General features: G+C 47.8%; 9 protein-coding genes across 9 annotated transcripts; 5 read left to right on the top strand and 4 right to left on the bottom strand.

Moving 5' to 3' along the window:
• Window positions 1-268: 268 nt before the first annotated feature.
• On the bottom strand, window positions 269-1,328 carry FPOAC1_002419 (uncharacterized protein; the record flags this gene model as incomplete). The annotated part of the gene is made up of 3 exons (XM_044846999.1): window positions 269-401; window positions 482-926; window positions 968-1,328. The coding sequence occupies 3 exons, from the start codon at window positions 1,326-1,328 to the stop codon at window positions 269-271; spliced, it is 939 nt and encodes a 312-aa protein (XP_044712915.1).
• A 788-nt stretch (window positions 1,329-2,116) lies between these two features.
• FPOAC1_002418 (uncharacterized protein) lies at window positions 2,117-8,107 on the top strand (the record flags this gene model as incomplete). The annotated part of the gene is made up of 5 exons (XM_044846998.1): window positions 2,117-2,133; window positions 2,180-6,345; window positions 6,395-6,549; window positions 6,609-6,630; window positions 6,678-8,107. 5 exons carry the CDS (start codon window positions 2,117-2,119, stop codon window positions 8,105-8,107), a joined length of 5,790 nt encoding a protein of 1,929 aa, XP_044712914.1.
• Window positions 8,108-8,341: 234 nt separating this feature from the next.
• FPOAC1_002417 (uncharacterized protein) lies at window positions 8,342-10,438 on the bottom strand (the record flags this gene model as incomplete). Its single annotated transcript, XM_044846997.1, has 1 exon — window positions 8,342-10,438. The coding sequence occupies one exon, from the start codon at window positions 10,436-10,438 to the stop codon at window positions 8,342-8,344; it is 2,097 nt and encodes a 698-aa protein (XP_044712913.1).
• A 763-nt stretch (window positions 10,439-11,201) lies between these two features.
• Window positions 11,202-11,995, top strand: FPOAC1_002416 (uncharacterized protein; the record flags this gene model as incomplete). The annotated part of the gene is made up of 2 exons (XM_044846996.1): window positions 11,202-11,371; window positions 11,422-11,995. The coding sequence occupies 2 exons, from the start codon at window positions 11,202-11,204 to the stop codon at window positions 11,993-11,995; spliced, it is 744 nt and encodes a 247-aa protein (XP_044712912.1).
• A 1,673-nt stretch (window positions 11,996-13,668) lies between these two features.
• Window positions 13,669-14,644, top strand: FPOAC1_002415 (uncharacterized protein; the record flags this gene model as incomplete). The annotated part of the gene is made up of 2 exons (XM_044846995.1): window positions 13,669-13,960; window positions 14,076-14,644. 2 exons carry the CDS (start codon window positions 13,669-13,671, stop codon window positions 14,642-14,644), a joined length of 861 nt encoding a protein of 286 aa, XP_044712911.1.
• Window positions 14,645-16,260: 1,616 nt separating this feature from the next.
• FPOAC1_002414 (uncharacterized protein) lies at window positions 16,261-17,228 on the top strand (the record flags this gene model as incomplete). Its single annotated transcript, XM_044846994.1, has 2 exons — window positions 16,261-16,554; window positions 16,608-17,228. 2 exons carry the CDS (start codon window positions 16,261-16,263, stop codon window positions 17,226-17,228), a joined length of 915 nt encoding a protein of 304 aa, XP_044712910.1.
• Window positions 17,229-17,575: 347 nt separating this feature from the next.
• Window positions 17,576-18,860, bottom strand: FPOAC1_002413 (uncharacterized protein; the record flags this gene model as incomplete). Its single annotated transcript, XM_044846993.1, has 6 exons — window positions 17,576-17,904; window positions 17,959-18,113; window positions 18,164-18,256; window positions 18,307-18,512; window positions 18,569-18,787; window positions 18,837-18,860. The coding sequence occupies 6 exons, from the start codon at window positions 18,858-18,860 to the stop codon at window positions 17,576-17,578; spliced, it is 1,026 nt and encodes a 341-aa protein (XP_044712909.1).
• Window positions 18,861-21,934: 3,074 nt separating this feature from the next.
• On the top strand, window positions 21,935-22,835 carry FPOAC1_002412 (uncharacterized protein; the record flags this gene model as incomplete). The annotated part of the gene is made up of 3 exons (XM_044846992.1): window positions 21,935-22,059; window positions 22,123-22,713; window positions 22,832-22,835. 3 exons carry the CDS (start codon window positions 21,935-21,937, stop codon window positions 22,833-22,835), a joined length of 720 nt encoding a protein of 239 aa, XP_044712908.1.
• Window positions 22,836-22,887: 52 nt separating this feature from the next.
• FPOAC1_002411 (uncharacterized protein) lies at window positions 22,888-25,113 on the bottom strand (the record flags this gene model as incomplete). Its single annotated transcript, XM_044846991.1, has 3 exons — window positions 22,888-23,474; window positions 23,532-23,803; window positions 23,864-25,113. 3 exons carry the CDS (start codon window positions 25,111-25,113, stop codon window positions 22,888-22,890), a joined length of 2,109 nt encoding a protein of 702 aa, XP_044712907.1.
• Window positions 25,114-26,097: the final 984 nt, after the last annotated feature.

Raw genomic sequence — 26,097 nt, 5'->3', positions numbered from 1 at the left:
CTAGATCGGCGGGAACTGGCGCGGCTGGATGTAGGCGAGTGTGGAGACGGGGGCTGGCTGGTGCGGTTGGGGCTATAAGCGAAGGTGGCTTGACGGAGCCTGGTTGGACGTGTGTCAGGTTCGGGACAGTCGCGGAGGTAGTGGTTGGCTGAACCGCAACGGAAGCACTGGTTGTTCTCCCGTCGTTGGTTAGGGCGGTTATAGCGGCGCTGATTGCTGAGGTCCATAGGTTCTCCGGCTGGTTGGCGGTTTTCGGGGGCTTCTCCCTCTACGAGGCGATGGGGACTTCTTTCGGAGTGTCTGGGGGTACTCCTTCAGCGGCATATTCGTCTTTCGTGACGCAGGCTGTGGCTCCGCTGCGAAGCGGCGTCGTCGGTTTTCCAATTCTTGTAGGAAGGTGGCTAGGTCGTGATATTTATAGCTAGGCGGTGGGTTGTGTATAAGCATTCCGCGTAGTTCTCGGGAGACAGCTTGTTCCAACAGGGTAGGGAGGGCCTCTTCTGACATTTCTCCTTCCAGCGCGAGGCGTTGGAACTCGGCGAAGAAGGTGCTGAAATCCTTGTGAGTCTGGCGAAGGCGGAATAATTCGGCGCGGGCATTATTGATCCGGTTCGGGTCTCCAAAAGCGCGTTCTAGTAGATCGATAATATCCTGGTAGTCGGGGAGTTGGCATTCACCAGCTTTAATGTGCGGTAGGACTTGTGCATAGGCGCGTCCCTTAAGACGGCCAGTTACATAGGACATTCGGGCGAGGCGTGTCGGGAATCGGTCGTGGTTAGCTTTTAGTTTTGAGTGTATCTGGGAGACGAAACGGCGTAGGTCGCTCCGTTCGCCCTCAAACTTGTCAGGGTCGGGTAATCGTTCGGTAAGACTGGTTGATTCGGTAGATCGGGAAGAAGGCGGAGGAGTCGTTCCCATAGGAGTCGCTACACGAAGCTCAGCGGGAGCGCTAGTCTCGGGGGTTCACGGATAGTAGGTACGGTAGGTCGGGTGGCGTCGAGGGCACGCCGTTCGGCCAGGCGGGCTTCAAAGAGGGCGTCATCTTTCTCTTTCAAGGTTCTCTTGGTCTGTTGCTCAACATATTCGAGTTGGATTTGTACAGCGTCGCGCTCTTTAGCGATCCGCTGGAGGGTATGCTCTCGATCCTGGATTTTCTCTTGGTCGGCTTGGAGCTGGTCCTCGAGGTGAGAGATACGGTTCTGGGCTTCCTCGGCGTAGGTGTAGACACTTTTGAAGTACTCGAACCAGTCGTCGAGATGCTCGGGGGCGTGGGCTCGGAAGGAGTCTGCGCCATCTGGCAGGAACGGAGGAAGCGGTCTAGCGGTCATTGCGTTCGGCGTCCAAACGGTAGGAGCTACGTAGTGTCACGGGCTGAGTCCGGCGGTACGGGTGGACAGGGAACGCTTCGGGCGTAATAGGTTCTATTGCTACGGATAGGCACTGCAGGCAGGTCAGGCTCTATTAACAAGACGTAGCTCAAGGAGCTACGTTCAGGATCTGACTGGCGGTCTAACTAAGGTTACGGCGATAACGCTATCGCCACGTGATCTGATCCACTTGTGGCTCTAGGGTAGGTTGGTCTGACTTCGAGCTGTGACAGAAATAAATTTAATAGTTCTTTAGTAATTATATTAACTTTTAATTATAATATAGTAAGAAATATATATTATATAATAAAATACTCTTAAATATAGCTTTAAATTAATTTAATATTATTATTTTAATAATTTCTATTTAATTTAGACTAAAAGTAATAAAAACTAAATAAAAATACTAATCTTTTATACCTATTTATACCTATTTAGCTATCCTAGAATTTTACCCTTATCCTAGAATTTTGCCACCTACTCTATAAGTAGGGTCTCCGTTAGGTCGAATCCACGGGTAGTTTGTTGGTCCACGTATACGCACTTTTTACATTTCAGCTGTAGGAGGCCGACCATCTGGCCAACAACTGACTACCTGCCTACCAACGATAACCCCCACCAACGGCAGCTCCTTCCAAATTATCTGTTTTTCACATAAAGGTCTTCCCATCATCATTTCATGTTCTCAGACTGTTTACTCCGATGACACTCAGCGAACTACCGCTTGACCTTTTCTGCCTCTTATAAACATGGCGGAAAATCGACGGTAAGGCCCCCTTGGCGCGTCAAGAGATCGTCACTAACTTTCTTAGAAATGGCCGGAAGGGCTTCACGTCAAACCCTCAACCTCGAGTGTGTCCTCATTTTCTGCGAAAAAAGTGTACATACGGACAGGACTGCCGATTCCTACATGATACTTCAAGCACCCAGAGATCCGCCCGAGCCGATCACCCCAACACCCCCAGCGCTCCTCGAGATGGGAAATTGCAGCAGTGGAAGAGACTCATTAAACTGGGAGACTCTGGATCCAGCTCGCCTGAGTTGACGAAAGCTATCGTGGCCCAGTTCTTCCAGCTCGGTCTAGAGTTGTTGGGCGGTGATATCGGCGCTGCACAAGAAGCAATCAAACTTTTTGCCAAAGATTCTGGCCTGATGTTCATCAAGGCTTTGACTGAACGGCATATCACACAACCCGGAAATACAACCAAGCTCGATCTGTGGAAGTCCGAAATCGAACCTCTATTTTCCCTCATCGCACACCCCCGAGTTGTAGATTCAGCCGTGCTTGAACAGCAAGTCGCCGAGCTGTTCAACTTTCTTCTTGGAGTTCAGGGCCGCCGCATGTCGACATTATTCAACTTCATTCTCCAGCTGATCGCTGAGTTGGCACATCCGACACAGAGTACTTTACAGCTTGGAATCCTAGAGCTTTCGCTCGACGTACTTTCAAAAATAATCGATTGCAACACCAACAATATCGTCAATCCTGAATGCGGCAGGCTGGTTTCTGCATTCGCTAAGGCCTTACATCGCCACTCCAACAGCAAGGACAATTTCTCATTCATACAGGCGTCCAAGTATGTCGAGTACATGCAACAACGATTAGACACTGGCAAGGATATTCCAGATATGACATTCAACACTCATATCCCAGTATCGAGGGAGACTTTCGTGCTCAAACGAAATGGTCCAGGCACACTCTCTGCAGACGGACGCCGCCATGACAATGACCACACAGACATCAGAAAGATACAAATTATGCCTACCTTCGATGAGATTGTATCACCCCGCGCAGAGTACTTGCCAACTAAATATCCTTCCCAATGGCATATTGAAGGCATCCGAGGCCGGCTAGATCGAGAGTTCCGACTCGTTCGAGAGGACACAGTTGGTCAGCTCCGAGACGTTGTACGTGACATGTTGGAAGCTGCTCGAGACCCAAAGAAAGACCCTCTTCGAAAGTCTAAAACCATGAGAACTTATACCTACGAAAGACCAATGCCCATTCATATAAACTGGCATCGCATTGGAGGGCTAGAGATGGTTGTGTGCTGCAAGCAACCCCCTGCCGTTGGGAAGCTCAACGCGAAACAACGACGGGAGTGGTGGGGACACTCCAAGAGATTGCAAGCTGGTGCGCTTGTCTGTCTCTTTGATCTCAACGGGACAGTGTTATTTTGCGTGGTGTCTGACACCACAATGAGATCGAAGGACGACAAAAAAGAGAGAAAATCGCAAAAGAAGGCCGAGGACCCAGAGCCTGATGAAGAAGTTAGAACACTGTCGGACGATGAGGCTGTTCTATATGTAAATCTGAGACTCGTGGACCCAACTGGCACAGATATATCTCATGCCATGCGATGGTACAACGACACCCAATCTTCTCATCGTCGATATCTTGTGGAGTTCCCAGGAGTTCTTCTTGACTCATTCAAACACACTCTATCAGCTCTACAAAAGATGCATGAGAAACCAGACATTCCATTCAAGAATTTGTTGGCGCCCAAGAACGATTCAGACTCCAATGTGGATATCGGACTACCTCAATATGCGAGAGCTCCAGGCTTTGCTTTCAACCTGGGCTGCCTTACCACTGATAAATCCGCGCTCGCCATGAACCCTCGCTCGCCTCTTACGCCCGAAGCTCTGGCTCTCAAAACCAGCCTCGATCCCACTCAATCTGCCGCCTTGTTGAACACTCTGACTAGAGAATTGTCGCTTGTTCAGGGCCCTCCGGGTACGGGCAAAAGTTACACTGGAGAAAAGATCATCAAGGTTCTTCTGGGAAGCAGAAAGAAAGCGAAGCTAGGTCCGATCCTCTGCGTCTGCTACACAAACCATGCTCTGGATCAGTTACTTGAACATCTCCTCGACGACGGAATCAAAAGCATCATCCGTATGGGATCACGTTCTAAATCCGAACGACTTGAGAATCTGAACTTGCGCACTATTGCCAAAGAGGTGCTCCTCACGAAGTCTGAAAAGTGTGACCTGTGGGAAGCTGACCAAAGTATCCACCAAATTGTCGAGGAGGGGAAGGGACTGCTGCAGGAGCTTGCCTTGTGCCAATCATGGACCTCAATCAAGGCCTTTCTATCGTCCGAATACCCTAGTCAATACGCAGAGATCTTTGGACAAGATCGCGATGGGTGGGAAACCGTCATCCATCAGCCTGAGATGGTTATTCGTCGTTGGCTTCAGGGCGGAAATCATGTTACAGGAAGCCGCCCTAGGCGACTTCGACAGCTCAAGCTTGCGCCACTTCAAACTCTGACCAGGGAAGAACGGGCCATCCTCCATCGGCACTGGGTCGAGTCAATCAGGGACCCAATCATAACTAAACTCGCAAGACTGGATCAAGAATACAAAAACTCCGTACGACACAAAGACGAGATCCGTGGGGACATTGACCTGCGCTGTCTCAATGAGGCAGATATCGTTGGCGTAACTACGACAGGATTGGCCAGAAACTTGACTCTATTGCGAAAGCTGCGATGTAAGGTGATGCTCTGCGAAGAGGCGGGTGAGGTTCTCGAAGCCCATATTCTAACTGCCCTTCTTCCTTCCATCGAGCATGCCATCCTGATTGGCGATCACCTCCAACTTCGCCCTCAGATACAAAATTACGATCTGCAAAGTACTAATCCGCGTGGAAAGCAATTCTCCCTTGACGTTTCTTTGTTCGAGAGACTAGTTGAGCCATCGATCGACACAGCGGCGAAGATACCTTACAGTGTACTGGAGACGCAAAGACGAATGCATCCCTCAATCGCCGAGCTAGTCCGATCGACCCTATACCCGTCCCTCAAAGACTCAACGAACGTCGAAGAGTACCCACAAGTAGTGGGCATGAGACGACGCCTATTCTGGTTCAATCATGATCAACCTGAAACTGCAAACGATAATAATGACTCGATCAACACTTCTAGGTCCAACAGCTTCGAGGTCGACATGACAGTGTCTCTAGTTTCTCACCTATCACAGCAGGGTAAATACGGAGCAGGAGATATTGCAGTCATCACACCATACCTGGGACAGCTTCAACTCTTGCGCCGCAAGATGGAATCCATGTTTGAGATTTGCGTCAACGACCGGGACGCAGAAGAACTCGAGGCCGTTGAAGGAGAGGGTGTTGATGCTGGTGTGCCAATTATCGGCCCCCTTCGAAAGACAACCCTCCTCAAAACTGTCAGAGTAGCGACTGTGGACAACTTTCAGGGTGAAGAGGCCAAGGTTATCGTGATTTCCATGGTTCGAAACAATCCTCAAAAGGAGTGTGGCTTTCTCAAGACCTCCAACCGCATCAACGTTCTATTGTCCCGTGCACAGCACGGCATGTACATCATTGGAAACAGCAACTCGTACGAGAAGGTACCTATGTGGGCGGATGTTCTCGAAATCCTGGCCATCGGTCAGAACATTGGCCCCAAGCTGGAACTACAGTGCCCCAGACATCCAGAAATAGCTATGCTGGTCTCTCATCCCGAACACTTCTCTCAAATGTCTCCCGAGGGTGGTTGTCGACTTGTTTGCGACAAGCGATTGACGTGTGGCCATCCCTGCAAGCGCAAGTGTCACTCAGATACACTTCACCGCGCTGTCAAGTGCTTGGAAGCCTGTCCCCGATTGAAGCAAGGATGCAATCATGCTTGTCCTCTCAAATGCGGAGAACCTTGTCAGAAGAAATGTCTGGTCAGACTTGAAATCGATGTACTTCTTCCATGTGGACATCACCTTTCTTCGCCGAAATGCTGGGAAGCGCAACATCCAAACTCTGTCCGTTGCGTGAAAATGGTCACCAAGAACGTCCCAGGATGTGCCCATGAAGTATACGTCAAATGTTGCGAAGATGTCACGACGGATGATTTCAAGTGTCTTTCACCATGTGGTAGTAATCGCACCTGTGGACATACCTGCAAGACGCGTTGCTTCCAATGCAACACACGCAAGGGTGGAAAGATCATACAGCAAAACCATGGTATTTGCACTCAACGCTGCGGTCGGAACTACTCGACCTGTCAACACAGCTGCGCTCAAAGTTGCCATGGCGAAGCACCTTGTCAGCCGTGCAGGGAACGATGCGAAGTCCGTTGCGTTCACTCACGATGCGACAAGCCTTGCAGCGAGCCTTGCGCTCCCTGTGCTCAGGAAACGTGCGCTTCAAGATGTGTCCATTCCCAGTGTACCGCACCCTGTGCCGCCCCTTGCAACTGGGTGCCCTGTTCGTTGAGATGCGACAAGTTCCTAGGCTGCGGTCATCAATGTAAGTAACAGCCTGATTTGGCATTGCACACTCACTAACTATTGAAGGCCCATCACTCTGTGGAGAAGTCTGTCCTCCTTCGAAATTCTGCCAGGTCTGCGCAACTGATGATATAAAGTCAGTATGTGTCGACTTCATCATGATGACGGAATACCGAGACATTGATCTTGACAAAGAGCCTTGTGTCTTCCCTAACTGTGGGCACTTCCTCGCTGTCTCTTCAATGGATGGTCAGATGGAAATGGCAGCACACTATACACTCGATGCCGACGGTCTTCCCATAAAGATCCTGCAGAGCTCTGAACCTTTCTCTTTGGATGGTCAGGATATCAAGTCTTGTGCCACCTGCCGTGGGTCTCTTCGTAGTGTTTCACGATACGGCCGAATCGTGCGCCGAGCAATGCTCGACGAGTCTACCAAAAAGTTCATCTCATGGTCAAACGACGAGTACCGCTCAGTGGCGTCAGGACTTGCCGCTGAGCAGGAACGCCTCGCCACTAGTAAACCTCCTGCGATACTGGGGCGCAAACCTGGGACGAATGCCAATTTGACTGTTACAGGCTCACGCCAGAGGCAACTGCAGGTTCTGACAGAGTTTGTTCATACGAGATACGATTCCATTCTCAAGTTCCGGAAGACTGTGGTATTATATGCCGCCAAAGTGAGAAGGGAGGAACAACCGTTCCAGCGCGTCGCAAATCTTGTTAGGCACTCCAACCTTCATCGGGGTGGGCAGAGCGAATTCCGATACGACCAGGCTGTCATACAAGCAAAAGGGACGCTCCTCTCGGCTGTCTTGCTTTTGAAATGTGACATATTGATTCTTTCCGACTTCTTCGGGCTCATTGTCGGTGCGGATTCAAGATTTCCCGCATCAGCAGTCCAACTCGACTTTTCCTGCTTCATGAATGATTGCGATACTTTGATCAAAGATGCACAGACTGCTTTGTATCCACGAGAGGAGACTCAGGGTTACATCTTTTATGCTCAGCTTTGCGCCTTCTCCCGTCACTGTGCCTCTGCGCCATCGCCATCGACTCAGCACGATGCCCAGGCTTCAGTGCCTGTATCTACCGCTGAACCTGACTTACTGGACCAGCTACGTGACAGAGGGCTCGATCACATTTCAAAAGCGAGAGCACTTCTCGAGAAGAACCAGTCATGTGCGTTCCTCAAGAACGAGATAGACGCTGCGGAAGAATCTTTAAATGGTGGAGTTTATCGGCCTGTTACAGCCGAGGAGTTGAGACAAGTGTATGCTGCGTCTATGGGAGAGCTACGTGGAACGGGACATTGGTACACGTGTCGTAACGGGCACCCTTTTACTATCAACAATTGTGGCATGGCGATGCAAGAAGCAACGTGTCCAGAGTGTGGAGCACCGATCGGTGGACGGAACCATGTGTCAGTCGAAGGTGTAAGACATGCTACAGAGATTGAAGATCTTGCGAGAGAAATGGGAGGAGTGCGTTTGTAGTAGGGCAAACTGTAGTCCTTGTTGTTGATATCTCGGGCTCTATGGAGACACTACATGGCTCTCTATTTACTCAAGAGATAACACAAAGGCAGCCATTCTTGGAACATGAACATTTGATCGTGGTAGGTAGGAAACTTTGATTTCAATGTATCAAAAAGCTTGACTGTGTTTAATCTATGTGTAAAGTGTACTAGTACAAATGATGACTTCCAAATGACTTGATATCGCGCGCTATTACAACTTGGCCTTGAGGCCGTTCTTTCGGAACAGGACATCCGACGCAGGGTAAGGATCAAAGACAATGTCGTTAACTGGGTTATCTTCTGAAGCACGACGGAAGAGGTCCTCGTACACCTTGCCATCAGATCGACCCAGGGCGCTGTCAAGCTGCCAGTCAGGGAACGACCACGCATCGACGAGACGCACAGCGTGAGGGCGGATCTCATCGAGGAGAGAAAGTGTACGCTTTGTGCGCGCAAGTTGGATCTGACGAACCGTTGTGGCAGCGCTGGTGAAGAACTCGGAAGCAGAGCTTTGAAGGTGGTGCAGGGCGAACAGCTCAAAGAGCTTGTGTAGAAGGGCCAAGGTGTTGGCATCAAGAGAGGCCTTTGTGGATTCCTCCTTAAGGGCCTCGTGGAAGTTCTTGACGACTTGGTACTGGGCGTACGCAGTGGAGAGACGCCAGAAGTCGATCAAGAGGCTGTTCCAAGACTGCTTCTCCACATCTCTGTGCTTGAGAGCCTCAAAGGTGAGGAAAGACACGCGCCAGGCGAAAGCGTCGACAAGGTCCTGATCGCTATCAAGAACATCAAAGGCAGCACCAATATCTTCTCTTCGGATGTACTCTTTGAAGATACGAGAGATACCGTTGTCGGGGGCCTTTCCTGCAAGAACGGCGCGAGCAGACTTGAGGAGATATCGGGCGACTTGCTGGGTGAGCATGTAGTTATCACCCTCCCATGTAACAGTGGGAAGATAGTCGGCATACCAGCTGCCAATGCCAGAGAAGGCGGAGTAGCCATGGCCACCACAAGCACGACGACAGATCTCAAGACCCTCTGCAGCGGTAGTGGAAGCGAAAGCCTTGAGAGAGCAGGAGATGGCGTGCAGATCAGCCAAGTGGTCGCTACCGGGGTTGAGCTCCTCAGGTCCGGGACCACGGTTGGTGCTGTTTGCGTCGCGCGCGTCTCGACCTTGAGCCATGCGCTTCTGGTTCGCGTTGTAGAGGTTGATCATAGCGCGGCCGGTGAAGTGAAGAGCATAAGATGCCGCGAGAAGAGGCAGGATACGGTGCTGCACCATGGTGTAGTTGAGGACTTGGTTCTCGCCCACCTCGCCAGCGGCATCACGGTCCTGGAACTGTCGTCGGACAGCGCAGTATCTTGTAGCGATAGTGACACCGCGGGCAAGAACGGAACCGGACTCGAAGACGATGGATGATCGAATAAAGGTCAAGGTTCCGTAGATAAGGGCTGGGTTAGAAGGTCGGATGTACTTTGAGGTCTCGGGGTCAACGCCAGAGAAGCGGTTCAGCATGTTGACGTGGGGAATCTTGACGTGGTTAAAAAGCAGGAAACCATTGTCCATTGTGTTGTAACCGAACTTGGGGCCAATATCACCGACGTGGACGTTCTCAAGAGGCTCGTGAGTCTTCATGTCGCGAATTGGCACGACGAAGGGGTGAGGGCCGTAAGATTTGCCGTTGATGATGAGCTGGGCGACAACGACAGCGTGGTTAGCTACCTTGCCGAGAGAACCGATCCACCACTTTGAAGCAGTGAGATGGGGAGAGTGTAGAGTGAATGTCTTGTCCTTGGGGTCCCAGGTGGCGGTCGTCTCAAGACCTCTCACGTTGGATCCGTGACCCAACTCAGTCTGGGCGTAACATCCGATGATCTCGTAATTTCTCGCTCTCTCAAGGAAAAGCTTGTGCTGGGCTGGAGTTCCCTGTTCTTCCAGCGTCTTCATGAACATTGTCGCGTGAAGACCATAAGGTGTAGGTTCGCTGATGAGGGAATTCGCAACATGATGTTCCTCCTCAGTCCAGTTGTGCTTGTCGGATAGACGCTTCAGGTGCTTTCCTCTGGCGAGGGCAGCCTCTAGACGATCTGTGCGACCACGGAAGTAGTTCTGCGACTTGTCAAAGACAGGATCCTCTTGGAGGATGTTGAGAATCTTGGCATTGCGCTCGAGGACCTCCTTTGTGAAGAGGAATGTGGCGAGTTGATCAACGTTGATGTCTGATTGAGCGCGTTCCTTGGCGATAAGTTCAGATCCTTGAGGACCTGAGGGAGTCAGGGCCTTGACCCAGTCTGGATTAGGAGGAGGCATTTCGTGTGTATGAGTATGAGTTATTAGATATGACCCCGGATTATGAAATTTACCCCAGAGTTGATAAAAGTCGCGGGGAGAAGTTGAAGAAAGGAGGTGTTGAATTTTATGGGGAATGGTTCGGCTGAGCGATGTCGGAAAATTGATGAGACTAAGACTCTCAAACCTCGGCTGTGTCTTGAAAGGTGGGTCATGACGACGGACTTTATCTTTTGGTGCCGAGGCACGCTAATTATCAATATTAACCAAACCAGTCTTGACATGACAGACTAAGAATCATAAGTTAATTCAAAGGCTGTAGACTATCATGTGTCGTCTTTTCTGTAACCGTTATCGGCATTTCCTAATACACTTTTGAATGCGGCGCAACCGTTTCAGTATCGATCTGATCATCCGCCGGAAACGGAAGAATATTTATACCGACTAATCTGATAAGATAAGATCCAACGAGGTACGCGTCATAAACACCGTCGGCATTTACCTATTCTAAGGTACAGGGTGACCAAATAACAATTTATAAACATCATTAATTACCCGACAACTTAAACATGACTGAATTGAGACTGTTGAAAATATAATAAATGTTAAAGATGATAAGCAGTGAATATACATACAGTCCTAGATTTTAGGCAACCACAAATTCTGTCCAATAAAATGAAAATTAGCGTTATCTCGTCAGCATTTAGATTGAGTCACTGCACAATAGCATGGAATCCACCTGATTTATCACGTTCACCTTCATCACCAAACATCAAACATCAACATGACTGACTCCCAACAGCCCGAGATCATTCTCTACGACTTGGCTTGCACCAAGAACGTTTGCTTCTCTCCTGTAGTATGGAAGATCCGTCTTATGCTCAACTACAAGAGAATCCCATATGAAACCATTTTTCTCGAGTTTCCTGACATCGCGCCGACCTTAGAAAAGCTGTGAGTCTCGTTTGTCTCCGCAGTCGACTCATGCTTATTCTATCCACTAGTGGTGTCGCCTCGCATCCGCCAGGCTCCAGATCTCATGTGAATTACACAGTCCCTACCATCAAGCATGTTGCTACAGGCACATTCCTTATGGACTCACCAGCCATCGCCAAGTTTTTGGAGACTACTTACCCCAACCCACCTCTTCCACTTATATCCGACCTTGGCCAAGAGATCGAGGTCAGTGCCCGTAGCGCGATAGGTCCAGCATTGCGTGTCTCAATCACACCACGTGAACATCTCATACTATCACCCCGGTCTCAGGAATATTTTCGTGCCAAGAGTGAAACCCAACTTGGCTGCAAGTTGGAAGATTTGATGAATGAAGAGAAAGAAGAAAAGACTTGGGAAGGTGTCGGGGAGAAAATGAAAGAGCTCAGTGAGTTGATGATGACGAACAAGGAGAATGGGCCGTTTGTATTGGGAGATCGTCCGAGTTACACGGACTTTTTCATCGCTGCTTCACTCCAGTCAATGAGGACCATTGATGAGAGTGTGTTTCAGCGGTGCGTGGCATATCCTGGTTTCAAGATCATTTATGAAGCTTGTTTGCCATGGATGGAGAAGAGAGATTAGACTATTCAGCAATGCCTGTACTGTAAAACAATGCAAAATAGTCTAAAAGAAAGACTTGTACAGGCTAATATTGACTGGCTTGTCTGCCACAGGTGACCCTGACAGATCCACCCATGCACCCTGTCAAAACCACAGAGATGGTCTGATGGAGCGTCGAACGTGTTTGTGATGTTGTTGAGTTTAGGATGGTGTCTTTGATTTGAATAGCTTAGCACGGGGTATTGATGAATGGACAGTGTGTTAATGAGTGTTCACATCTTGGCCGCCCAGAAATTCCCGCAAGGCGATCAAACTTGGCAATGCCGAGCCTCGACGAACCAATCACACTCTATGGGATAATCTTGAGCATCTTGAATAGGTAGGGCTGAACCGAAGTGAACCCCGCAAGTTCAAGATAGCATTCGTCGGGTATCTATCTCTAGATCTTGCAGGTGCGGATAGTGCCTTGCTAACTACTGCTCCCCGCAATGTAGTTTGTGGGGTGTCTTGTTGTGCGAGATGTTATGGCTTGCAGGTATCTATAGTGTATTGCCATTTCTCTATCAGAGAATTGATGCTGCATCTGTGGCTGCTAGAATGCGGCATGAAACTGTGCATAACCAAGTTTCAAGATGCAGGTAATGATGTTATGGCGATGAAGCAAAAGATTACGCATCATCACATGATCGCAGAGCCTTTCCTTGAACGGGGGACGATCGAAACCCCTCTGAGGGATAATTGCTACAACGCATGACAGGCAGGAATGACTCGGTAATTTGCGGGATTATCAGTGTTCTCGACTGCATTATCTCATGTGTATGTGCTGGCAGGTCTAAAAGCTGACTTTTGATACTTGAATACCTAGTGAGCATTTGGAATCCCAGACGTTTTACAGAAAGCAGGGAGTTATCGCATGCATGTCGTTGACGAGAATTAAAATAAAAAAAGGTTGCAACCTTTTCCGAAAATTATGCCGACACATCATCTCTTGGAATTTCTCGGCAAAGGTGGTACCTCGTACGTAACCCGATAATTTAGGTGATGTTTACTTTACTTTTCGCCATGCCGAGAAATATATTTGTTACTCTTGGTATCAATCAGTTCATGGTCGTGTTTAATATCTCATACGATATTAAACCTGACAATCAGCCATCGGATCATTGCTGAAGAGTCTTATTTTTATTTTAACCTTGGACGTTAAGCTTAAATTATACCCCCAGAGACAAAAACCAGTACAGGACGGTTAGGGCGGAATCAGCAGACTTGGCAGCTAATGAGTCGATCGTTTGTGGGGGGTTTGACCCCTAGTAGTGTCCACTGCTTACAGAGTAGTCTGTCCTTGAAAGGAGGCCGCCCGCCAACGCCTCACTTCAGTGCTAGACGCCTCTAAACCAACGCCTAATTAATGTTACGGCGAGTCCAATCCTGTTCTTGGCTCTCGCTATGATCTCATTTTGCTTGGCTTGGCGTCGGCTCATGATCAGAATTTGCTTCACGTGTGACGTTGACAATAAGAGAGCCCACTTCTTGGTATTTTTTTTGTGCCCTTGGGAGGCGATATTATGAGTCTCAAGCCCTGATACAATAAGAGAGACCTGACTCCTGGGATACCATCAACTCAACTCAACCCAACTCAATCATCAACACAACAAACACTCTACTTATACCTCAGTCAGTACTCACTCACAACAACCATGGGTGTCAGAATCGCTACCCAAGAAGACATTCCCGCCTTGAAGGAGATTATCCTCAAGGGCTTGTCAGAGGATTCCGTCTTCAAGTACTGCTTCCCCTCGACTCGTTCAGAAACAGCATCAAATCACGTCGAGACTGTGCTCAAGAGAATCATTGACGCAGAAAACGTCAACTGGCTCTGCTTTGTGGTTGATGCTCCCAAGACTCACGACCCTGTTTCCTTGGCCATCTGCCAAACCATTCACCAGAATGCCGATGGTCAAAAGGGCGTTGCCGAGCAGGCTGAGCAAGGTACGTAACGTTATTAAATTGGATGCCCCTCATCTCACCTCCACTTTCAAGCTTTAGTTTATTACTACCCACATTCTTTGAAACCTTGATGCTAATTCTCGTGTTTGTATTGTAGTCTTTGGTCTTGATGCAGATGACAACCAGACAAAGACGATAAAGAGACTCAAAGCTCTTCAGCAAGGCATCACAGAAACTCAGCAAAAGTACCTCGTTCGTCACACCGAGGTCATCTTTCTTCATGCCGTCATCACGCATCCGCACTGGATTCGCCAAGGTTTCGCCAAGACGCTCTCCAAGCAAACCCTGCAGGTTGCCCGCCAAAAGGGCGCTGTAGTAGTAGCTCTGGCCAGCCCCTTCACTGGCTACGTCTTCTACTCTGGTACCAGCTTCGCCAACTGCGGCCGCACAAAGGTTGAGACCGACAACGACATTGAGAACCTTGAACTACAAATCATGGTTTGCACTCCCCCTAAACCTCTTGAGCAGCGACGTAGCTCTCTCATGGATTACTTGGGCGGAGCTACCAAGAAGATGTCACCCGCCGGTAGCAGACGCGAGTCATACGACCAAGACGCTGCAGCTGCCCAAGAACAGAGGCGGAGCTCGTTCCTTGACATGTTTAGTTTTGGTTCAAAGACACCCAACGGTGTTGACGATGATACCCGCAGAAAGTCCCACGCTTAGACCTTGTTTCTACAAAAACAAATCTTTATAGATTGGGATCTGGAGTGTTTTCCTTTATGTAATTATTTTTCACTATTTATTATCCCAACTACCTACGATCTTACGAACGTTGCCGACTGCAAATATACCACTACTCATTTAGACTAGAACCCCGCACCCACTGTGGTTCATGCCCCATTATGCTTCACCGAGTTTCATGTCTCTCACATCATGCATTTGCAAATTCTCGCCAACGCACAATCAGTCAATTGACTGCATTGAGCCACCGGAATTGCGCGTAGTACAAGCCCTGAACACCAAGAGAATAATTACAAAATTTTCACAATTATCCAATTGAGCCACTCGAGGTGATGAGAATGAGCGGGAATTTTAAATTGACTCACTAGGTACATGGCAGACTTTCATCGTTCAGCCCCGAGTAACAACGACTTATAGAACTAACGGCGACCAAACCTACCAACAGCGGTATGCTTGTAGTTAGGTATATTTACTCAGGAGAGCCTGGTCTGCACCATCCGTTGTATCCCGATTGTTTTGAATTAATTTTGTACTAGACACCGGAAGTCAAGTCCCGATTCATCGGGTTATCGTACCATGGAGTGGCCTCTTCAATTTGGCGGGAGTGTCAAAGTGAAAATGGGTTCTTGTTTTGATACATGTCTCAACATCAACATTTGCCACTCAATTACTTACAACTTCCGACCAAGGAACAAAGTACGTTTGTACACAAGAGCCTCGAGCTTAGGTTTGTGGAGATTCTCAGCAACAGCACCCTCTCATCTTGTCCGAGGCAGTATAAGGCTCTGAAGCAAAGTGCTGCCGAGATTAAGCCATCTTGACAGACACGCTTGTCTTCTCAAACCCAACTCTAGCAAAACTAGCCTTGGTAGCATCGTCCACAATGAATCCGATTGCAGTCATGGCAATAAGAAGGCTACACATATGAGAGGGGACAAGTGCTCCGAATAGTGGAAGCGGAGAAGATGTTTGCGCTGACTCACTGTTGGTTACACTTACTTTTCCCAAGACGACTTAACAAGGCCGTATGGAAAACTCTCAGACCTTCAATTATCGTTATCATCAAGACTGGAAAGATTGGACATCTCAGGATAGGTGGACAACGGCTACAGCGACCCTGACAGGCTCGGAACTTTTCTCGGCCCTCGGTACGTTTTATAGCTCAGGACAAGAAAGTGGAAGAAATCGAGGTTCCTGCCTAGCGTCCATACAAGCTCGTATAAATGGTCCTTTTCAGCACATCTCAATATTAGACCGGTTTAGACGCAAGTTAGCTTACACGTGGACCGTCGATCGTCATGAGCGGGGAAAACAACGGTCGATAAAATGAAAGAACACGACCAGCTCATCCAATGGTGATCCCGTAAAACAGGTTTTGTTGTCAATATGGGAGAAGAGAGTACCAAGTTGACCATAGTAGCTCAATAAGCCAAGTGGTTCTGCGCCGCATGACTGCGACTGCCAGTCTAATCGAGTAACCTCCGCGAGCTGCGACATTATATAAAGTCATCTTGCCTCCGTATTTTTCTTTTCCGGCAAACAAAATAATTTCACCAGACCCAGAAGCACCATATCAATATTTGATACATTCAGAAACCATGCTTATCCTTATCGCTGGTATTACCGGGATGGTTGGGCAACCTCTGGCCCGCGCCGCCATCGCTCAAGGCCATTCAGTCCGTGGTCTCAGCAGAAACGCGGACAAACTCGACGCAGAACTATCATCCAGGCTCGAGTCTTTCGTCACTTGCAGAGACTATTTCGACTCAGATGCTTATAGGAAAGCTGTTCAAGGAGTCGATGCTGTCATCGCTGCTTTGCCAACTGTGCCGGGTATTGTTGGAGCCGGTCAGTTGTCTCTTTTGTTGGAGGCAGAGAAAGCAGGTGTCAAGGTATGGCCCCCAATTTCTCGACATGGATCTGGACTGACTATCCTGGAATTCAGGTTTTCCACGCTGCATCATGGAACTTTGATTGGACAAAGCTCAACATGGGTGACCATGAGACTTATGATGCTTACATGTCTTTCAAGCGTCTTGCTGAACTCTCGAGTGGGTTGAAACCCATCTACGGATTCTGCGGGTCTATCCTAGAGTACATGTTTATCAACTGCAAGAAGGATGGACGACGATCTGCTATCGATCCAGAGACAAAGACTGTTTCTTACTGTGGTACTGGCGAGGACAAGATGTCTTTGATCAGTGCTGACGACTTGGCAAAATATACACTGGCAGCGATAGCCGACCCCGAGATCATACAGAGGGGTGTTTATTTCGTCGAGTCTTTCCGATGCACGGTTCCCGAGCTTGGTGAACTGTATGGAAAAGCACGAAATATCGAAATCAAGAAGCAACCTGTTGGTGGTCGACCTGAGCTTGAGGGAATGCTGGCCCAAGCAAGGCAGTTTATGAGTCCTTTGGAATCAAACAAGTACATCGACTTGGCCTACGCACTTGCAATTCTGAAGGGTGTGGCACTTGCTGATCCCAGTGATTGCAAGAGGTGGGAGGGGATGATTACTCCCATGGGATTTGAGCAATGGCTGAACGAGCACCCTGAGGCCTAAGGTGCTATGAGACAAGATATTGCTAGATAATGTGGAACGTCTGGTCTAGTTCATATAGCTTAATGAAGATACGAGGACAGGAACCACTTGAGGTTAGATATAATTCGTCGAGAGTAAAGGATGACTTCTAATTGATAATCCTGGAATCACAATATTGTGCAACTATGCAAGTCAGTGTATGCAGGGGTCTTAGCATGGCTCTTGTTGGGGCTGACATGTCGATAAGTTACTGACATCTCGTTAACCATGGCTGGGGACGAGGTATATCCACAGTTTCGTGCTGTAGCAGATGCAGATCGAGAGTTTATTACTTTATCTATAGGATTTGAATTCTACTCTAATGTTCATTATCGACTACTTTCTGCATCTGACTCCGCTTTACCAACCGACACAGTGACCTGTTTTGTCATCATAATTCCGTGACTCATGTTATTCAACTCGGTCTCACTTCCCGCCAGACTCTCTGAGCCTACTTCAACGACATGTCTTCGAGGTATCTTGTTTCCTCCTGGCCAATATATCGAACTCCTTGTCAATCCTGTTCTCCTTGATGGATTCCCTGAGCGATCGTCACTGCTCGTGGACATGGAGTTGGTCATCTTTCGGAGGAGTGGTCGGAGAGCTGTCAGGGCGACGATCATGACAGATATACAGATTTCGGCTGTGGCCCAAATATCTAAAAGGCTGTTAGTCAAAGGCGTGCATGAGTTGTGGGTCGGGGAAGGTTTACAAATGGATATGTCATTGCTGACGTAGAGCATTGTGACGAATCTGCCAACACTGACGGCGATTGTGATAATACCCATTCCAAAGACGACAGCTAGTCCGATCTTCTTTTTGTTGAGGTCATGAGGCCTTGTAGTAGCGGAATAGGGAATATAAGATCTTTGAAAAAACGTTAGAAGAACAGGACCAGGTGATGGGACGATAGAAACATACTGAGCACTTCTGTGATGAAGTTCAAAGCCCAATTCAACCTCATGAGAGTCATTGACGTAAAAACGGTGCACTTCTGATCTCCTTCCGCCCTGACAAAGTGTTAGTGATCAGGATGAAGATGGTATATTGAATGAGTTACCAGTTGAGTGAAGGATTAGGCCCACACCAGAATGTATCACAAAAGACGGTGATAAACGCAAAGGCCACGGTTATACCAGTCAAGGCAAAAAGGGAACGCCTCATCATTGGGTTTGTAACGGGCACGAGGTTAAAGTAAAAGGCGATGATACTGAACTTTGGGAAGTAGATGCCCACGTCGAAGAAGTAGTTCGTCGCGAATCTGATCTAGAATAAAGATATTAGTTAACCATTAAAAGTCGAGTGTCGAACATTTATCGAACCTTCTTGATAGGTATACTGTTACTCGCAAGTACAAAATCGTCCATGGCATGCATCCTGAATGTCAGGGTATCACAGATGAGGAGACCCTGGCAGGATACTAAACCGACGATCAACCAGTAGTCGGCAGCGTGTAAGCCAACGCCTCGCAGGAACATGCGGACATAAACACGACAAGCGACCAGGACATACGCAAGAACGAGGATTGTCCATTCAAATGCCTGCACAATGTTAGCAATTTCGATTGCTTTGGGTTACGGATATAAATACCATAACGGCAGTACTGGAAATCATCTCTGCGAAGTGACGCAGCCTGCGAGTGCAGGCCCAAAATTAGAAAGGGTTACAGCGAAGGACGAAAGAAGACAAAGAACAAAGAAACCGGGAACGCTGTCGGTAACCTGCAGAAGACTTGATATATGGTGCACCGATGCGGCGGTTGCATGGACCCATCGGACAAGGTTAACCATCCGAGTCAAGGCAGCCACAAGCTCGTGGGAGTCTAAATCGTTAGCATCAACGAGACGTTATTTCCAGACCAAAAGCTTACGCGGGCGGCGCCACGACATGACCTGCCCAGTCCAGTCTTAGGCTGGTGAATAAAGGGGTTTGAGGATGCCACTAGGGGAGAATGGAAGCACAAAGGATCCGACACCATGGGAAATAGCTTGACTTTGCATTGAACTATTACACTACTGCGCAGGGGACATTCGATATCTGGGACAGGAGGATCGTCAGCGCGATCCGAAGCTCGATCAGATTAATAAGGTTGTTCCCAGTAGAGGACAACAAAGCTTGCGATAGGCGAGAAAATGGTCAGTTTGGCAGCTGAGTCCCAATCAACTGTTCCATCCTTGTAGTGCGTTTCTTCAGGAAACTCTATTTTATTAGCGTCCAGCCTTTCTGTACATGGGATGGCATGCGAAGCTAGGGGAAGACTCCGGGCTGCCAAGAAAGCATTATCGAAGCGCCAAAATGCCACAATCCAGTTATCAGTGGCTAAGAATACTGGAGATACGCAGGGACCGTTTATGCCAAGATCTATTTATCTTTCTGAGGTAGTGAAATGCATGATGGGCTTGGTGTTCTAGAGTGAAAGCTACTGCAGCCATTCGCAACAGGAAATAAATGATACACGAAATTGAGTTGGTCGACTTGGCATTGCTAGCTGGCGGACATAATTCTTGACTCTTATGCAGGGGTCGGAGTTCACCGTTAAGTGGTCCCTTGGTTTTGCAAGTGTTGGAGCCATCTAGTCGCGCGTGGGTGTTGTGACCTTGGCATTGTCTGACCAAGAGTGGCTGAAGTGAGACAACGAGATAAGAGGAGATACATATGCCTGGGGTCTCGCAGACGCTCAAACTTCTGTCACCATCCTGATCATTGGGTAAAAACAATCGAATCATTTGTACAGAGTAGCCTTGGATCTTGTAGCATAATTGTCATTTATTCTACTGACATATGAGGCTTTAAAATCATCATTTGAAAGGCTAACAAGATTACAGCCCCCAAGGGTAATAAAGGTGAATTTTGCCACTGAACTTTGTACTTACCAGTGTATATACTAGACTCCAATTTGTTAGTAGAGCTACTCGGACTCAATCTGATCTAACCATTTAGGATTAGCCAATTGCCATCTAGGTAATAGAATTCACCTTTATTACCCTTGGGGGCTGTACATAAATCCGGGAGATACCCGCTTGAGTCTGATTGGCGAGAGGCTTGAAAAAGAGGTATTGATTGGACGGCGTTGTTGATCAGTGCAGATGATCTGATCTGCTCATGGGTGAAATACTCGCTAAGGGCATGGCGGTTATACAGAAACATGAGACGGGGCATTTGTTATCTCCACCAATACACATTGACTTGACAGCCTGATGTAACTCGTTGTGAGGTACCACAGTCGGTGGGTGAGGCAGTCAGCCGCTCCCTGGCGTCGGTCGGTCTCTCCAGCACTCGACGCATTTGCGTCGGGACGCAAATGCGTTTAGCTTTTCTGCGATGTTGGATTTGTGTAAATGTAGTGTATAGTAAATAGAGCTGGTTTCTTAAAACTAGAACTCTGCCTAGATTGTCCATTCTCAAATTTTGAAGCTCTGTTTCACAGTTTGTTCTCTCTTTCTCGGCAACAACTTTGCCAATCTCTCGATTCACGAACGATTTCCCCGGTCCCTACACGACACAATATATATATCCCGACCTCGAAGGTTGTACCGATATATGAGCTTCATGGTCTTGGTGTTTCTACTTCAGTTACACTTGCCAAGCTCTCGAGCTCACGGACCATTTTGTTGTTCTGCTGTTCCTCGCTCGCCGCCACGGGTCCTTGACCGAGAGACTCCAAGTGCCTCCTCATCTCTGCAATCTTCTCTGCAACTGTCGGAGCTGGCTTCTTTGATGCCAAACGTCTCTGTACATCCGACTGGCCATCCTCCAACACATAACGGTGAAGTATCGTGGGCCTGTTGGCTTTTGCTACTCTGTCGGTAGTCATTTCTATTTCACCTCAGGCATCAGTCCCTTGCTCGAGCTCCCCCACCTTGTTACAAGCCCACTATCGACGACCTTACCTTGTTTGTTCGGTTACCCGTCTTGTTTTGTTTCGTTTGTCGTTATGTTCTCAAAGGTATTTGGCGTGTGAAGGTGAAGTCGTTGTTTGCCTCCTGACTTTGTTTGATCAAACTTATCCAACACGGGTCACGTCCACCACGATCAGAGCCACCTCCAACAGTCTGGCAACCATTAATCGCGGCATGCCGACATCGCAGGACTCATGCAGTCGCTATAGGTCCAGTCTGGATGGCGGTTCATTGGACCAGGACAGGTGGGAAATGTCGAAATGGACAATTCCCACCACCACCAGACCAATGCTCGCCTCAACTTGAAGTGAGGGGTAACCAGAATGCCTTGCAGTGTGGCTCACTGAAGGTCCTGCATACGTTGTTGTTTTCAACCCCCATGTGGTGATGTATCATCAGGCTCTCAGCGAATTGCTAAAAATATTTTATTTTCTACTGGTCAAGGCATTTCGGAGCTAAGACAACGACGAATAATAGCGACATCTACCTAACATCTAGAAAAATGTTCCAACAAAAATCCCAATGGCGGATGTGCTCGAGCCCAACGGACGTCATTGTATTTGTTGACCTTGAAGAGTCTCAGACGTCCGACCGCCAGATATATGCACGTAGAGGCAGTCGGATTATGTGTTTACTTCTGTTTTCTTTCCCATAAATCGCTGTCTGTTCATATCTGCTTCAAATAAAATATTTTCTCCAATTCTGAGCCACCTGCAGTAACCTCGATACCTCAGGAAATGGTATCAGTCCCAGGACTAAGCATTGTCATCATTGACCTATCTCACCACTATGGATGCTTTATCGGAAACAGTGACATCATATCGTATCGCCTGCATATTCTCTCAATCATACCCAAACCGTCACTCTGTCCCTGAAGCATGCCGCACAGGAGAGGTTGACTGGAGACACTTTCGGTTTGTAACATCAGTCGTAGATCCTCTGTATCTAGTTTTCTGACCAGATTTTTGACGCAATAGTGAGCATATGCGGAAGAAACATGTCTGCAAATGCGGCAATAATTGCAAAACGCCCATGCACTTCTCAGCCAAACGTATCGACGATATCCTCAAATTACGCAAGAAGGATGGTGATCCATATGACATGGTATGGACTGAGATGTATCGACTCGCCCATCCCGGTGCCGTTCATGTACCAGCCCCGTTCATCCCGACTTTCAATCAGGCTCTGGCTGCTGTGCGTAACCCTACTGAAGGTTTCATGAAGAGATTAGTCCTCGATTTTGCCAGCCAAGGTGGAACAAGCCAACAGGAAGCGACCAAGAACTTGAGCATCCTTTACAAATACCTACCAGTCTTCTACAATACACTTAGCAGAACCGGTCCAGAGGCCACTATTCATACTGTGGCGCAGGCAGACAGCCTTGAGAACCTCTCAAGTAATTCTCCATTCACAGATGAAGAAGGTCCACTCCAGCTTCCAACACCTGCTGCAGACTCTGTTCCTACTCACGCGTCCACACCGGGTTGGGAAGGCCCATCGATGGATCACTGGACAATTGGTGAGATGGCACGGGAAGAGCAGGAGCACATGGATTTCTTAGAGAAAGAGTGTGACGGTTACTTTTCTTAGTATCACTAGAGATATCTGTATGGAACTCTGACAATTTGTGGTTAATGGACTACGCCCCTTTCACTAACGATTCGTGATTTTCGTGAGCCTTTGTAGATAATCCTCCTAACAAAACCCTCGAGTTTACAGTGACTTTTTTTCTCTAGACATTTCTAATCCCTTGGAACCTCTTCACTCCAAACACAACCATAGTCGAATGGTATCCATTGATCCATTTGAATGTTTCCAGTTTCCGCAATCGCATCGTCGCCAAAATTCCACTCATTATGAGTTGTATCGACAAAAACTGCGCTATTTGGTACTGCTTCCCATGAAGTATCGCTTGTATTTGCCTCTGATTGCATGCTGTCCAACCCAAGACTAGACGTATGCATCTGAAACTGATTGGCGGAATCAAAGTGAGATAAAGGTATACACATGTTTGTGGGTTCATCTTTGACCGTTATGTCAGCTTGAGATGGGCTCCTTTCCACTGCATACCGTCTAGTATCTTCAGGCCATGAGCTCGTACTAGTGGTTATCGTTTGCTGGATATCAACGGGTAGAACAGTCGTCTTTTGATCGTTCAAGGCTGACAATGTCCTATTGAAAGCGGACATAACACCAGGCATTATGAGATTCATCAATCTCATGTCTGTTAGGGCCTCTACTGGTAATGTTTCTTTTAGATTCTTCTGGAACATTTCCTCCACAGTAGCTTCCGAAGGACTCGTAAGCACTTTCTCCTCCAGCTCATAATCTAGTAAAATATTAGTTAAATATTTCATTTGCATTTGTTGAGAATTCTGTAACTCACAAGGACTCGGAACGTGAGTTTCGTGGGGAAATATAATTTCATACATAGTATACCACTTATCCGATTCCGTCACAGGACCTGTAGATTTCTTTCGCTGCTTTAACAGTTGCATTGTCCCCTTGTCAACATGGAGTGGAGCTGATGGTCTATCGCGAACTTCGCATGCCACCGTACTCCGTTGGTGTTCATCTAAATCTGAATGGCGTTCAAAGTCGGTAAAGCACCTCGAACATTGGAATTCTGGGGCCGCATGCTTCCGGAATATGTGCTCTCTGATAACATTAAAGTTAGTATAACAAGATTAGAAATAAGTTGGGGTAGAGTTTCCTTACTTGACTCGTTGAACGTTAATCCATCCTGGCCCGCAACACGACCGTTCCCCAATGAACTTGGTAGGGCTGTGCTTGAAGAAGGGGCAAGCAAACCTAGGATTCGTCTTATCGTTCTCAAGACGTCGTCTCTTGTGGGGGTTCTTGTCACTTGATCCATCATTGTCATCCTCTTCTGGGAGTTCTTCCGAGGTCGCCGATCTTTTCTGACCGGATCGGAAAGGCCATGACAATGGTCTTTGGAGTGGTCGGGCATTTTGTTTGTTATGTTTTTGTCCCTTTTCCGAGTGACTTCCTCTGTTTTGGGTACCATCTGCACAGTCTTGTCCCTGATTGACGTCTCTGGTCGTTCCTTTCAAGAACCACCGACTCTGGTAATTCGAGGCGTCCGCCCGCTTGATCCTCGTCTGGAGAGGTACTTTCTGCTGAAAACTGAACGATAGATTGAGAACCAGCCAAAGTGACAGACGTTGCCTGTCGTCAGGAAGCCTTTCAACATTTAGCATCGCCAAGCAAATATGCAGACAGTTTGTGATTAACCCTCCATCTCTCATTCTATAGGCCTGACTCCTTTCTCTTTGCATCGCGCCTTGGATCTCAATATCAAATAGAATTTTCCATTTCACAATAGCACCAGTTCGCAAAATAACTGCGAGAATCGGGCCGTGGATGCACAACAATGAACAGAGCTCTATAGCCCAATGACCGACTGATGACCAGCACAGTCTGGATAGACTCGCTCCGAGTAGTTGTACTCTGAGCCTTGGATCTGTATTGCGCAGTGCTATTAGTATCACCCAGCTGCAGCTTTCCGCTCTGAAAATAGATCTTCCCAGACGAAAACGATATATATGTTCTCCGTGAATATCGCCATCACCCAGGACCACTGCGAATGTACTAGGAAAACATGTGTCGTAGTATTCGCTTGTCGAGACAAGATAACGTGAATAGAAATCGATTGGGGCGCGAAACGGCAGAAGGTCACCAAGGATACTCAGGGCCGGATGATCCATCGAAACAAGAAGACGGAATATGATGAGCAATTTGTTTCCGTGATCTAGGCCACTGTGGTGTATTGGCGACCTCGGTGAATGAAACTCGTCACCAAATAAAGCCTCAGTCCAACTGTCTTTCATGAAGCGTAGAGTCGTGTGTTCATCTCGATAATCTTCATCGTCAAGCAAGAGGGAGAGCTGAAAGGATTTGCGCGGCGTTTCTTGGAGAGAATCTCTCCAAAAGGCGCGACCGAGCATTTGAAGCATCACCTATAGTACTGTCAAAGTGTCAAGCATAGATGCTTTCAAAGATTACTGAACTTTTGATGATGACCGACTTTGTACTATCCAGACAAAGATGCAAAGTACGTGGTACGTCTCGGAATTGCTGATGATGTAGGTGAAAGAAACAACGTGGCGGGGATGGATATTTTTGGGTGTCCATGTCATGTTCAAGGTGGCGCTTATTGGTCAAATCAAGCTGCCGTTCTGCAGGTCAGCAACAGCCTTGTTCTGTGACTTGTCGATGAAAGCTACTGCCTGGCTGCATGAAAACCAGAACGTCATGGAACAACAATCGTGAGGCAAACTTTTGCAACGTGAAGTAGGTAGCATAGATAAATGAATCAGAGGAAACAAAGCAAACCCTGTTGTTGTTACCAGTTTCATTGCCCAACAAGAGCACAAAACAGCATTAGTCTAGCATCGTTCTCATTACAGCGTTCCTGTCTGTGATATTCTCTCCCTTCAAAACCTATGAAACAGTTACAACTGATACCTGATGGTTTCATTTTACATTGGAAATGTATTTCGTTTTCCGTCCCCTAAGTAGGTACCTAGTCAAAGTTTAGAATGCTACGCTTGTTACTCAGCTGCAATATGACATGAGCTTGATAGAAGAAAGAGCCAAATAAGTGTCATCTATCGCATTGGCACTTTTTTAGACATGGCTAGATTCGAGACTGTTGAATACTTTGGTAGTGTATATTGCTATGGATGTCACGTCACCCAGCCTGTTGCGTTGGGAACCTGAAGCGAAATGGGTTCTGACGAAACTTGATTCAGGATTGCATGGGGCCTTGTCCGTTCATAAACTCAACCCGTTCTTAGGACTGGGTGGTTGTTATTGTGCAGAATTCTTTCTACCACGCCTCTTGTGCCTCCTGACCAGGTCAGTACTTGTATCTATCTAGATGAGCCTCAGTTTTAGTGCAGACTACATGACAACGTTGGCAAGGAATC

This window comes from Fusarium poae, chromosome 1, assembly GCF_019609905.1.
Source record: "Fusarium poae strain DAOMC 252244 chromosome 1, whole genome shotgun sequence".
Lineage (NCBI taxonomy): Eukaryota > Fungi > Ascomycota > Sordariomycetes > Hypocreales > Nectriaceae > Fusarium > Fusarium poae.
The sequence above is the reverse complement of the archived record's forward strand: the minus strand, read 5'-3'. Positions and strand labels throughout refer to the sequence as shown.